This window comes from Chenopodium quinoa, unplaced genomic scaffold, assembly GCF_001683475.1.
Source record: "Chenopodium quinoa cultivar QQ74 unplaced genomic scaffold, ASM168347v1, whole genome shotgun sequence".
Taxonomy (NCBI): Eukaryota; Viridiplantae; Streptophyta; class Magnoliopsida; order Caryophyllales; family Amaranthaceae; genus Chenopodium; species Chenopodium quinoa.
This window is the reverse complement of record NW_018743920.1, coordinates 8,767,676-8,782,308: the sequence shown is the minus strand read 5'-3', so window position 1 is coordinate 8,782,308 and position 14,633 is coordinate 8,767,676. Positions and strand designations below refer to the sequence as shown.

Below are 14,633 nucleotides of genomic sequence, written 5' to 3'. Positions count from 1 at the left end.
GTTAACAAATAGTTTTAGGGTTATAAATGTCCGCACAATATTCTTAAAAGTTTAAAAAATACAGTAATACAATTAACGTTAATGAGGGCAAATAAGTAAATAAATATTTTAGATGGTATAATTATCAAAATGCTATTCACAAGAGTTAAATCATTAAATCACACAAGGATTAGCTTAGAAGCAATGAACATCATATTAATAGGGGCATATAGGTAAACAACATTTTATGGATATAATTGTCCTCACACTTTTTATAAGTGTTTTCTCATACTTTTTAAAAGATAGGGATTCTGTATATACTACTATATATATATATACTCCAAGTATCAAAGTAATTCATACGAAGTATATGAAACTGGCACGTTCATAGTCTTTAATTCTTCCAGGCAGAAATTATTAAGTATGAAAATAACACCTTCACATGATATGCACCCCTCTGATCATAATGGTTCAGACTTCAGAAAACCAAAACATCATCTGAGTCAGATAGGCTAACTTTGGACTTCCTACAAACCCCCTTTTAACATATACGAGCATTTCACTCAAATAATGTTCCCAATGCACTAGAGGATCCCGCTTAGGCTTGGACTAGAGGAAGGGGATTTCATTTACAATGACAGCCACGCTAATTAACCAGGGTCCTTGGTATTTGTCTCTCCCACTATCTCACAAGTATATAATATACAACCAGCTTTTCTGACAAAATGTTCAATAAGCTAAAGCTCCAGTGCCTCATGGTTGAAATTTGAAAGCACTCAGGCATATTAGATATCTTCTAGAAATAGAATTGGCTTGGTAGATCCAAAACAAAAAGCTCACTCTTATCTCACAGGAGTATGTTTGGACGGCTATCAGAGTCAAATAATCCCGCAAGCAAAGCAACAAGCACACATAACATAAGGATTCCAATCATACCAGTTCTTAGCACCTGATCAAAACTATGACGAACATCAATTTCAGATCTGAGAAAATCAAGATCAACATTTTCGCCACTAAGTCCATCTGCAAGCAATTGACTTGCCACTTCTATAGAAGGAAAACGCTGATTGTTGTGGGAAATTGCACTTGAGCACACTGAACATTTGCATTTACCACCAAGACACGCTGGAATTTCCTGAAATAACTCAGAAAGAATCTCGTGGTATTGTTCCCCAAAAAATTTCAACTTCTGTTGAGTGACTGGGTTTAGAACCTGAAAGATATCCATATTCAACTGCTTAGTGAAACTGCATAAGGAAGAAAAATGAGATGACACAATAGCCAACAGTATTAAAGCAAGGAGCTCACTTTCATAACAGTTTGTGCCATCACCCGAATTACAGGAGGAAGCCGTATGACATATAAACCACCAAGATAGTGTGGAAAGTGATCTTGAAAAAGCAGAGAGCAGGATCTTATCATCTGCACTGGAAGTCTAAAAGGAGATAAATCTTTGCAATCTACCACTACCATAATTCCAGGATTTTCACGATCAGCCAAATGCAGGATACCATGCTCCATCTGAGAAACTGCATGAGCGACCAATATCCACTCAGCATGCGCCTAACTCCTCACTAAAGACACTAAAGAGATCTCCATAGCTTAGTAAGCTAACTAAAGGTAGCCTCATCATGTGTGTGGAATACATTTGGAAAAATTTAGTGCTGTTATGGTCTAGTGCCTCTTATAAAATTCAAATTCGAAATCTGAAAAGCATGAGAGAAAATATATGTATCCTGATTTTTGGCTTAATTCTTCTTCAAACCTATTGAGAGGCCTGAATTTAAGAACTCCCAAAGCAAGTAGGTAAGTTAAAAAAAATTAGCTTTGTAGCTGACTTGCTGTAACTGGTCTTTGAGGAACCCTTGTCAACGAAAGGTACAGTTCAGTATTAATTTATCCCCCTTCACCCCCCACCCCCCAAACAAAAAAATAGAAGGGAGACAGTTCTCCACAAAAATTGAGTGCTACATCCGCAATGACAGAAAATTTAATAAAGCCTTCACAAGGTATAAAGACTTACCAATTGCCTGAGCAATTCGAGGTCTATCCCGAGTTGGCAGATTGGTGCAAGCTACACCAAGTCGTACAATCAAGCAAGGTTTGTGTCTCACATCATAGCCATGCCAGAAGACTATATCAGACCACACCTTAAGTTCCGGTTCCGATAGAATGTGATATGTTTCTCTCCAACGAATTGTCTTCTTAATTGACGAAAGCAAGCTTGAAAAGTCACCATTGACAGAGCTGTAAAATCTTCGTAGCTCACTCTCATTGATCCTACAATGTTGCATCCAATAAATTTTCAGCCTTTGTTTCTTCTTATTTTTATCCCACCCTCTCGAAATTTAAAAAATAAATAAACTTTCCTTTTCATTGAGCAGCAAGATAGGTAGTATACCATTAAAAGTTACATACACTGGTTTGTAATTTTGGTTTCATCTATCCTAATCAGGTTCTTGAAATTTCCATCATTTGTTCAAACAAAACTTTAATAAAAGCTCAATTTTTTAATACTCTGATGATTGGGAGGATATATAGATAGGATTAAAAAAAAAAAAACAGTATTAACAGCAAGAAACTATGGAGTATTTAGGATATGTTCTTAATAAGAAAAAAAAAAAAAAGGATAGAACAAATACTACTTAGGACATTTGCACTATTTCTAATTTGCATACTATTTATAGTTTCCTTTGTACATGCTTATGATTACCTTTCTGGCAAGCTGATCCCTTGCTTTTCCAGTTCTTCGTAGAGTTTAGGCAACCAATCCTCTGATGATGGACTAATAGAAGAATCATCATTGTTCCTGAAACAGCACACCAGCTTATAAATGGTGGGTAGCATAGCAGATTAGCAACAGTAACAAAAGGACACATTTACAATCACATAAAAAGGATCCTGCACCAAAAACTGCTAAAGAGCTAATTTCAGTAACACGCTAACATCAAATTGAAACAAATTCATCGGAACTTATACAACCAATTGGTCAAACCGATATTGTAAAATGAATGCTATTGGTTTACCTTACATCAACATGGGGCTGTACAGAAGGTAAGTCTTCACCCAAATTCTCAAGTACATGAGAATCATGGTGATCATCCGTCGAGTTCACCTGATCTGATTTGTCAGAGAAAGCTGTTGCTATGGAGAGGGCTAACAGTGGTCGTGACAACATCTGACAATAAAGAGGGTTTTAAAAAAAAATGATCCAAACTGCATAATGATGAAACAAGACTAAACTATGTACCATTAACCTTCAACAAGGAACACAGCTTAAAAGAATGGCAGAGCCGTACAAGTAGTACCTGCATACTATGCACCAAGCTTTTGAAGGGAGCCCATTTGATCCATTTAAATGGTGGATAGCATAGCATTTGGAATGCCTGAAGACTACGCCAAGCAAATGGACACTTAGCGTTTGAAAACCTCCTTGTAGTTTCCAGAACAGCAACTTTTAGTAGGAAAAAGCCTACATCAGCAGCAACTCCTCTTACTGCACGATCTTTGGAAGGAATATGATCAAAAGACTTCCGTGTCAAAGTCTTTGGCATGGAAGCAACTTTGGCTGCAATATCCTGAGAGGTAACACTGGCAAATTCAGAATTACTTCTCAGATCAGAGCCACTATGCCGATCCTCCATCTCCTAAGCTTGAGAAACCTTTCAACTCAGAATTCACCGTTTTCCAAATTATTTTCTTCTAGTAAGAAGAAAAGTAAACGAAGAGGACCATGTGTTCCTGCCTCAAGCAGTGATCCATGACAATAGGATACAAAATCTTGTCATTTTTCTTCTTACAAATAGCCAAATAGGATGGAAGAACAAAGTGAGCAGGACACCTGCTACTGCAGCTCCCAATTTCTCTTGAGGCAGATTTCGTTGTTATCTTACATAAGTGTATACAACATGAAGCTGCATCAACATTTCTCCATCTTAACAGCATATTCAAGATTCAAGAATCATATGCACACTAAAAAGGAGTATTCAATCTAAAATTCCTAAAAATTCCTTCTTTTAAATTTGTACTCGGATGGTTGGATCATCTTAGAAAGCATAAATACATTTCTATTACTTCGTAATAAAGATATCAGAAAGTATTTTCCAAACCCTCCACTCCCCCACCTCCCAAGCACCAACAATATCTTAATAGCTAAAGATTTTACTCTGTACAAATGACTTAGTAAAATGCACTCAGTATTATATCTCTAACCCTCCGTCTAAAGGTAATTACTCTTCTGTTTTAAGCTCACCTGCAAAATACTGCCATCAGATCTCAGTTCCTACATCACTTTCTAATTCCTATACCCTATCATTTTCTAGAGGAAAATTCTTCACAGTCCATTCAACATGGAATTACGAAAGGTATTGGAATAGAAGGGACGATTTTAGATGTCATATTGATCAAAATATGTTTTGCAAAATAAGATATATAATGAAGTAAGAAAATAAACACCTAAATAAAAAAATCTTGTGGCATAAATTCTTGCACTGCTTGTTGCACATTAAACAAAAAGTTTCCACCTCATGTTACTCGGACTCTTCATCTCACCTCAAGAACACGTGTGGATCCTTGACACTCCAGCAATGGAATGGACTCTTCAACACAATTCATTTTCAACACAAGTATCCGAGTTTGAGTAACATAAGTTCCACTTAACGAAATCCTATTACGCAAATCATAAACTTACAGCCCTAATTCCGCCATATATCCAGTAAAATATGCTCCCATATCCAAATTCACGCATATATATTAAAGTATCCAGAAATCGAATTAGGCTAATTTTCCAGATATTAGCAGCACAATTCTGTCAAATTTAAAGCTTCCATTACATACCTCTAAAAAAAATTCACAAAACTTCAACCTCAAATTGCAATTTCGAAATGAAAATCAATCATCAACCCTTAGAAATCATGGTTTAAACTACTTTTTCCAAATTTAACACAATTTCCACCGAAAATTTCCTTCGACAAAATTCGCAACAAATTAATCCTTACAATTAATTCTCAACAAAATGCTAAAAGCATGCGAATTCGTATGCGAATGCAAATTAAGACAACAATGCAAGATCATATTCAACAAGAAACAATTAATTTTAATCAATAAAACGAGATTAGGTAAGAAATTTCAATTTAAGAAAAGGAAACAAATGAATTTACCTGAAGAAGGCAGCTTCAAAGTTGAAGTCCAGAGAGATCGGAGATTTCAGAAAATGATTGAAAAATACGGAGTATTTGTAGGACCAAGTAGGATGTTTGGAAAACAACAGAGACAGGACAAGGGAATAAATATTACGAAAAAATATCTAAAAAGTCGCGGCTTTTTCATTTCACCGTTCGTCAAAGCGTATCATTTTATACGTAGTACGGATATTTGATTTTTAAGGTGAAGATTGAACTCTAGGCCAGTTTACTTTACCTTATTTTTTTGTTAAATCTGTAATTATTTTTGTTGAATTTAAATTATTTTTATTAAATTGAAAATTGAACTAAAATTATTTTGACTGAATGAAACTTATTTTTATTGAACTGCAATTATTTTTACTAAACTGAAATTATTTTTGTTGATCTGAAATTATTTATACTGAAGTGAAATTGTTTTTATTGAATATTGTTTTTTTTTTTTAAGGTGGAGTGAACAGAGTCAAATTCTCTATATTTAAAATTATTTGTGTCACACCATTAGTTGATGGCGTGATACTATATTCAAATCACATTACTCCGTTAATTATCTCTTTTGTTCTTAAAAGATTACTTCAAATCTAAAGTTCAGTAATTTAAAAAGTAAAATAAAATTTATAGTGACGCATTAATGATGATGAAAGAGATAAAGGGAGTAAAGGGGTTGAAAGTAATTTATTATTTTTTTTTCAAATAAGGTATGAGACAATTTTTGAAAAATAAGGAGTATGTATACTTCCAATTCCTCCATTTTTTTTATAGTTGCATCACACACTTTATCACGGTATTTAAGAAAAGTGGATCTCACATGATATAAAACATTTAAAATAGGGTTAAGAGGTTATTATGAAATATAGAGAGTACAATTTTTACTATAAAAACCTTCTTTTTATAATGTGTTGCAACTATTATGACATTTTCATGGGAAATTCTCAACGGCGACCCCTAACTTCTGCTACGCACTAACGGTAACCCCCTTTTCTTGGATCATACAAAATGACATTATTTTAAAAATTTATCCCACTAATAACCTTATTTCATTAAATAGTCAATTAAAATTAACTATGGTTAATTTATTTATTTTCAAGAAAAAAAGAAAAACATTTAGAAAAATTAACAACCACAACCATCAATCCACACCACCATCTCCACCAGCCAGCCACTGCCATATCCAAGCCGCTTCACTGCCGACGACCCCAATTACCCGACCACCTGGACTCTACATTGCCGAACACACAGACGACCATCCCAGACCAGCAAATTACCCAGAACCCCAAACCCGACCACCGATCCTCCATCTATTTCTTTCCTCTCCGCCCTTTCCTCAATAACATCGACGCGAATGACTGGAGGAGACAAGTTTTCCGGCGACTCCAGCGAGTCACCGGCGTGGAAGAGAACCTGCCCTGTCATGAGGTGAGGGAGGAAAGAAGACAGCGGAGGAAGAAGCGCGCGACGTGCTAGAAACACCTTGATGTTAGACCTAAATGGAGCTCCGACGATTTCGTGGCCAGATCCCGGCGCCGGAAAACCTAGAAAGTCCATAAACTCGGCGGTGACTCGGCACTTCATTCGCTTCAACGACCTCGCGTTAACCACCATTGATGAAGAGGGAAAGTTGTAGAGATTTGAGATTGAGAGAGAGAAGAACAAGGGAGGGTCGTCGGTGGGGTTTGGGGTTCTTGGTGACGGTGGGCTGGAATAATAGCGTCGCTGGCAGGGGGAACGAGGAACCCTAGGTGATTAGGGGATTTTTATCCACCAAGCACCGTTTGACAAGTGGACCAACCAGGTTCCGCCACGCGTCCTCCATGGACCACTTAAGACACGCCACGTGTCCACCCATGCCAAATGGGACAACCGGCCATCAAGGCCCATTTCAGTCTAGAAGCCCGATCGGCCCTAGGTTTACCTTAAACCTAGAGAGTTGCACGCTTCCCAAGGCTATAAATACTCGATTAATCCTCATTAATCAAGGGACCGAATACATTACGGAACACACTAATAACCGGCTGATCTCGCTAGCAAAGCAGATTACCTACATTAAATACTCTCACCTAGAGAGATCTTGTTACCTTAATTTCTGTATTAATTACTCCTTAATCAGGTACTAACTTGACCGTTGGAGGCGGAGCTCTCAGGAGTCTCCGTTATTTTGCAGGTACAGGCGTCCGGTTCCAGTCTCGGAATTGTAACTCTCCCGCAGGACATCAGAAAACCCCGAAACATTTGGCGCCGTCTGTGGGGAGAGTACTTCAGAGATGGCATCCAAGTCTGTACCGACCCCAGAAGAGAGGCGTCCCCTAGACGACCCTCAAGTTCAGTCGGACCATGATACCGAAAGTGAATTTGAAGTTGAAACTCATACAGCTCCAGACGGGACCCTAAGGGCCCGCCGTACCCGTCATACTGAAATAAGGGAACGGGAGTATCTTCAAACAGGAAGCGAGCCAGCAGGCGCACCGCTTGCTCGGCAACAGCCGACTGATGGGTCTGCTCCCATCACAAGGAACGAACTCATGACCTTCATGAGGGGATTCAAGGGAGAGATCCAAGAGTTGATCAACAAAAAACCGCCTGCTTCAGTCAAAGAGCAGGCGGCCAAAAAACCTTACACTTCACTGAAGAGGAAGCCAGTTCAAGGGCGAGAGGCGACTCCCCATCCTAAATCTAAGAAGCGGGAGCCGTCTGCTCTTGATTTCACAAAACTCCGTTATCCTACGGGAAATAGGAAACCGGTTCGTCATATTCAGGCGGATGGGTCAAAGCAAACGTTCACAGATGCTCGGCACCTGCTAGAGCAGAAGAAGAGTGACCGATTATCAGAGTCGGCTTCTACTTCAAATTTTCAGGACAGTTTGCGAAATGCCTCGATGAGGCCAACTCAGTCGTACCATGAGAGTCAGTCAGGCGGCACCTCCCGACAGTCTGGCTTTCATAGTGCGCAGGCGGTACCAAATTTGCCATTTGTGCCGCAACAACAATATTTTATGCAGCCACCTCCATTTGGTGGACCTGCAGCAAAAAACGTCCAACCTATGGACTGGCAGCTACGGCTGCTTAGACTTGGTGAACAGCCGTCGGCCTTCTCCAAGGAAATTACTGAAGCCGCTCAGCCGGCCAAAGTAAAAAATGTTTTAGTAGGCGCCTATGATGGCACTACTAACCCGGAAGACCATCTGATGGCATTCACCAACCTGATGTACCTTCAAGGGTTGGATGATCCCACTTGGTGCAAGTGTTTCCCAGCAACTCTCAAGGGAATTGCACAGCAATGGTTCGGCAACCTGCCGACTGGTTGTGTAAACAGTTTCAGGACGCTTGCTTACTTATTTGCCTCCAACTTTGCAATGAACATCCCTGCGAAGAAAACGACCCTTGATTTGGGAACAATTCAGCAGGGTGAAAAGGAGGGGCTTCGTTCCTACATCAGGCGGTTCAACCTGATGAGAATACAGATTCAAGGGTTACCGGATGAGGTAGCTTATACTGACTTTTTTAGAGGTCTCAAAGACGGGTCTACCTTCAAATTTGATTTAGTTCGAAAAAGGGTGGCGACTCTTCAAGAGGCCTTGATTGAAGCAGAAGCCTATATACAGGCGACTGATCTGTGTACAATGAAACAGCCGGACGGGAAGAGGTTCGACAATAGAGAAGGACGACAGAAACAGTCGTCCAACAAAGATGAAAAAAGAAAAGGGGTCTGGGCGGCTGATTCCTCTAAACAGCCGGCCAAGAAGAAAAAGGAATTCAAACCATACTCCCCAAAGTATGTGTTTAACAAGGATAACCAGTTTATCCTAAAAGAAATAAAGGGACGGCTCTCAATTGAGAAACCGCTCCCCATGAAGGGTTCTGCGAGCAACCGGAACCAAGACAAAATCTGTGCTTATCATGATGACATTGGTCATCACACCAACGACTGCATTAGTCTCATGCGGTACCTAGACCGCTTGGCTGATCAAGGTGATCTTGACACTTATGTCAAGAAAACTACGGGGAATACTTCCTCAAAAAAGCAGTCGGCCAAAAAGAATCAACAGGCCGACAGTTCCGATACAGATGATGCAGTCGTCTACACCATTGCAGGCGGCTTCTCAGGAGGCGGCCCCACTATTAGGGGCAACAAAGATAATATAAGGCGGTTAGATGTAAATTCCGTTCACCAAGAACGACCGTCCAAATATACATTTCCTGAGATTGTCATCACTGAAGAGGATCTAGGAGGAATAAGGGGGCCGCATGACGACCCTCTCGTTATTGAATGTAAAGTGGCCAACCAGAGAGTTGGTCGAATCCTCATAGATACTGGGAGCTCTTCAGATCTCATCAGCAGCAAATGTCTGTCAAAACTGAAATATCAGACGGACTGCATACATCCGGCCTCCCACCCTTTAATAGGGTTTGGAGGAGGAGTCGTCCACCCACTGGGACGAGTTGATCTACCCGTCCGCCTGGGCGAAAAAGGGGAAGGACGACACATGGTAGTCCGATTCCTAGTTGTAGAGGAACTCTCTGCCTACAACATGATTCTGGGTCGCCCAACCCTGAATAGTGCCAAGGCTGTTATAATCCCGTCACTTATGCTGCTTAAGTTTGAAAGGGACAATGGAACATTCGGCTCCCTAAGGGGAGATCAGAGGATGGCCCGAGAGTGCTATCTCTCGGATGTCAAACCCACTGCTAAGGCCACTGGGTCAAGTGGAGAAAAAACAGACCTTGACAATGTCAAGGAAAGTGCGCCTGTTCAAGAAACAGGCGACAGAAAAAGAAAGGCGTCCCAGACAGAGTCCGCCAGAAAGGCAAGAAAATAGCAATCATTGGCAGAGGACCGGCCGGATGAGTTCCGCCCTCAGCCGGCTGGTGAGCATACGGACCTGATATTAGACGACTCCCGCCCTGACCGAACAGTCAAAGTTGGGACGACTGCTCTGAGAAACCTTGGTGATGACTTTCACAACCTGTTGAAAGAATACAAGGACATCTTTGCATTTGAAGTCCATGAAATGCCAGGCATTAGTCCTGATCTGGCAGTACACAAACTCGCTGTGGATCCAAAAAAGAAGCCGGTACGGCAAAAGAAGCGGAACCATGGTGAAGAAAGAGGTCAGGCGGCCGCCGCCGAAGTCAAAAAATTACTTGATGCAGGGTTCATTCGGCAATGTTACTTCCCAGATTGGGTTGCAAATGTGGTACTTGTTAAAAAGCCGAATGGCACCTGGCGAATGTGTGTAGACTACACAGACTTGAACAAGGCGTGCCCCAAAGACAGTTACCCTCTGCCCAAAATTGATAACCTGGTCGACTCAACAGCCGGCCATGCCTTGATGAGTTTTATGGACGCCTATTCTGGTTTTCATCAAATTCCTTTGTGGAAGAAAGATCAGGAGAAGACGGCCTTCGTCACTGATCAGGGATTATACTGTTATACGGTCATGCCGTTTGGTCTTAAGAATGCCCCGGCTACATTCCAACGAATGATAAACACAGTGTTCTTTGATCAGATTGGGAGAAACGTCGAGGCATACATTGATGATATGATTGTTAAGACTAAACTTCAGAAAGATCATCTGACGGACCTCCGAGAAACTTTCGCCACACTCAGGCGGCACCATGTCATGCTCAATCCCAAGAAATGTGTATTTGGAGTTGAGTCTGGGAAATTTCTCGGATTCCTTATCAACCAGAGAGGAATAGAGGCGAACCCTGAGAAGGTACAGGCGGTCGTTGACATGCAGTCGCCTCGTACCGTCCGAGAGGTTCAGAAGTTAACAGGTTGTCTGGCGGCCTTGGGAAGATTTCTAAGCCGATCAGGCGACAAATGCCTATACTTTTTCCAGGCAATTAAGAAAAAGGCAAGGTTTGAATGGGGGCCGGATGCTGAGGCCGCCTTCCAGAAATTAAAGGTTCACTTGCATTCCTTGCCAAGGCTGGTCAGCCCTTTGCCCAAAGAAAATCTCTACATGTACCTGGCCGTCTCTGATCATGCGTTAAGCGCGGTGCTCCTTGCTGAAAGGGACGGCTGTCAACTTCCGGTCTACTTTGTCAGTCACGTACTGAAAAATGCCGAGTTGAGGTATCCCCTAGTGGAGAAATTTGGTCTTGCACTCTTCATGGCTGTTAAAAAATTGAAGCCCTACTTTCTGGCACATGCAGTCGTCGTGTATACCGACCAACCGATCAAACGGCCCCTTACCACCATGGAGTCCTCCGGACGAATGATCAAATGGGCCATAGAAATGCAGAGTCTCGAAGTTACTTTCGAGCCTAGAAAAGCAGTGAAGGGGCAAGCCTTTGCTGACTTTATTGTAGAGATGACTCGTCCTCCTGACTCTCAAGTTCCAGACCAAGTCTGGAAGGTATATGTGGACGGAAGCTCTACTTCAAACGGTTGTGGAGCAGGCGTCGTATGTCAATCTCCAGAGGGCGACAGGTTCGAGTATGCTCTACGCTTCAGTTTCCAGGCTTCAAACAATGAGGCAGAATATGAAGCTTTACTAGCCGGGATCCGCATGTGTAAGGCGGCCGGGGCAAGGAAAATAGACGCCTGTTCTGATTCACAACTGATAGTGAGTCAGTACAATGGCGAATACGAAGCAACACATCCGGCCATGATCAAATATTTACAGGCGGTCCGACAAGCAGTCGGCTCCCTTGAGGATTTCCATCTGATCCAAGTACCGAGATCAGAAAACAACCAGGCAGATGCACTCTCGAAATTAGCATCATCCGCCTCCTCCGATACTCCTCGAACTGTGTTTTGGGAAGTAATGGAGAAGAGAAGCATCGAGGAAAATCCTATTGGAATTCTAGACAGAAGCTCAACCTGGATGGATTCAATCAGGGCATATCTGACAAACGGTACACTGCCGGATGATCCTCAACAGGCGGCATCACTGAAAAAACGAGCCTCCTGTTTTGAAATGATACAGGGGGAACTGCACAAGAGGGGGCACCTTCAACCCTTCTTAAAGTGTGTTACTCCTGAAAAGGGACGAGAGATACTAGATGATCTTCACTCTGGTTTCTGTGCTTCCCATATAGGTGGTAGGATGCTTGCTCAAAGGGCAAGGCGGCAGGGCTACTTTTGGCCTACTTTGGAAGCAGATGCAATGGAGATGGTGAAAAAATGTGACAAGTGCCAAAGGTTTGGCAAATTAATTCACCGTCCGGCTACTGACCTCACTACCATTCACAGCCCACTACCGTTTGCTAAGTGGGGCATGGACATTCTGGGTCCATATACGCCTGCTACAGGCGGCAGAAGGTATATACTTGTTGCCGTTGACTACTTCACTAAATGGGTAGAGGCGGAGGCTGTAAAGGGAATCAAGACGAAAGATGTAATTTCATTCATTTGGAAAAACGTCATCACTCGGTTCGGGGTTCCCATGTCTATGGTTTTTGATAATGGTCCCCAATTTGAGACGCCTGTTCTCAAAAGCTGGTTGGGAGACCAAGGAATTGGACATTACTTTGCATCTGTCGGCCGTCCACAAGCAAACGGCCAGGTAGAAGCCTTTAATAAAATCATCTCAGACGGTCTCAAGAAAAAAATTGAACGAGCAGGCGGCCTATGGGCAGATGAACTACCACATGTTCTTTGGGCCATTAGGACGACTGAAAAAGGGGCGACTGGAGAAACTCCATTCCTCCTAACTTATGGTGCAGAAGCTGTTCTTCCAATAGAACACTACGAGCCGACTCTTCGAGTAATGCTATATGACGAAGAGGCAAACTGGGAAGCTATGCGCCTGGCATTAGACTCACTTCCTGAAAAGAGGGGCAATGCTGTTTTGCGCCATGAAATCTACCGCCTGAGAATGACTAGATCATACAACAAAAAAGTGCACAGGCGTCCACTCAAAGTAGGGGACTTTGTACTTAGAAAAATGGAAGCAGTTGGTAGGGCTAACGAGTCTGGCAAACTAACTCCCAACTGGGAAGGACCCTACCGAATCTATGCGGAAGTCAGGGACGGTACCTACCGTCTGGAAACACCAGACGGACAACCGTTGCCTCGAACTTGGAATATAGATAACCTTAAGAAATATTTCTTTTGAATGATGTAAAGTAAAGAGCTACTTAATAAAGTTGGCACTTACTATTCAATTTTGTATTACGAGGGGCATGCCGTCTGTACCTTTACAGTCGGCTACTCTCCATTGAGTTTTTTCACTCTATCTTCAGAGGGGCATGCCGTCTGTACCTTTACAGTCGGCTACTCTCCATTGAGTTTTTTCACTCTATCTTCAGAGGGGCATGCCGTCTGTACCTTTACAGTCGGCTACTCTCCATTGAGTTTTTTCACTCTATCTTCAGAGGGGCATACCGTCTGTTCCTTTACAGTCGGCTACTCTCCATTGAGTTTTTTCACTCTATCATCAGAGGGGCATGCCGTCTGTACCTTTACAGTCGGCTACTCTCCATTGAGTATTTTACTCACAATACTTAGCTAAAAAGATTAGGGCCTGGCCGACCCTGTGCCTAACAGGCGGCTACCCTCCTTTGACTTAGCACCTACGTTCACCAAGAACTTACCAAGGCCACCGGCCGAATGATCAGACCAGGCGCCTAGTCAACTGATCTAACTTTTAAAAACTAATCCGACCTGTCCCAACATTATAGCAGGCGTCCGGCGGCATCCATTCGGATGAAATTCGTCGCAGAGAGCAGCTCCCTTTTGGGTGGAACATTGTTCTATAAACTAATTACACGGCACCTATACGACTGTCCCAAAGGGCAACCACGTAGCCGTTTTTGAGACAAGGATAACTCTATCACTAACCAAACCAGTGGTAGCAGTTGACATCTGAGTCAGATGACCGCCTGTATTACTTGGGATAAATGCAGGGGGTACCTATCGAGTTAATAGCCAACAAACATTGGCGAATCAAGGGGTCTAGCCGGCCTACGCCGCCTGGTACCTCTACTTCTCAAACAAAAGTGACGGCGACTGAGTAACTCCAAAGTTAACTCATAGTCACTCCTTCAAATTTGGTATGGAACCTAAAAAGTTTGAGTCGTCCGCCTGTTTTATACAAACAAGGGCACTCGAACCCCTATTCCTACTGGATAACCTATTGAGTAAATAGCCAACAAACATTGGTAAATCAAGGGGTCTAGCCGGCCTACGCCGCCTGATACCTTTACTACTCAATCAAGATTGTGACGAAGACTAAGTAACTCCTATGTTAACTTAATAGTCACTCAAACTTAGTACTGAGCCTAAAAGGTACGAGTCGTCCACTTGTTTTTAATAAACAAAGGCTCTCAACCAATACTCTTGCTAGGTTAACAAATAACAAATTAGAGGCCAACATTGGCAATAAAGGGAAACAACCGGTACCCGCCGCTTGTTTTCCTACTTAAATTCCTTGGCTACTTGGTAATTCTATTTACTTGGTCATATTGAATAAAGAGTTCGAATACCGATTGATTAAATGGCCGACTGATCATCTATCCTGGAAACAG

General features: G+C 42.1%; 1 protein-coding gene across 2 annotated transcripts; it reads right to left on the bottom strand.

Annotated features, from left to right (window-relative positions):
- Positions 1-209: 209 nt before the first annotated feature.
- Positions 210-5,266, bottom strand: LOC110688454. Of its 2 annotated transcripts, none has more exons than XM_021865205.1 (7): positions 5,139-5,266; positions 3,288-3,893; positions 3,006-3,157; positions 2,693-2,788; positions 2,003-2,259; positions 1,288-1,508; positions 210-1,192 (listed from the first exon to the last, which is right to left on the bottom strand). In XM_021865205.1, exons 2-7 carry the CDS (start codon positions 3,621-3,623, stop codon positions 827-829), a joined length of 1,428 nt encoding a protein of 475 aa, XP_021720897.1. In that variant the 5' UTR covers positions 3,624-3,893; positions 5,139-5,266; the 3' UTR covers positions 210-826. The 2 variants fall into 2 exon arrangements, with proteins under 2 accessions (XP_021720897.1, XP_021720898.1); XM_021865206.1 differs by having other exon boundaries at positions 3,288-3,867.
- Between the last annotated feature and the right edge of the window lie 9,367 nt (positions 5,267-14,633).

Coding starts and splice junctions, on each gene's coding strand:
- LOC110688454 (XM_021865205.1), bottom strand. CDS start 3,623: ATGGAGGATCGGCATAGTGGCTCTGATCTGAGAAGTAATTCTGAATTT. Junction 3,158..3,287: donor GCTTGGTGCATAGTATGCAG/GTACTACTTGTA, acceptor CTTTATTGTCAG/ATGTTGTCACGACCACTGTT. Junction 1,509..2,002: donor TCGAATTGCTCAGGCAATTG/GTAAGTCTTTAT, acceptor TCGCTCATGCAG/TTTCTCAGATGGAGCATGGT.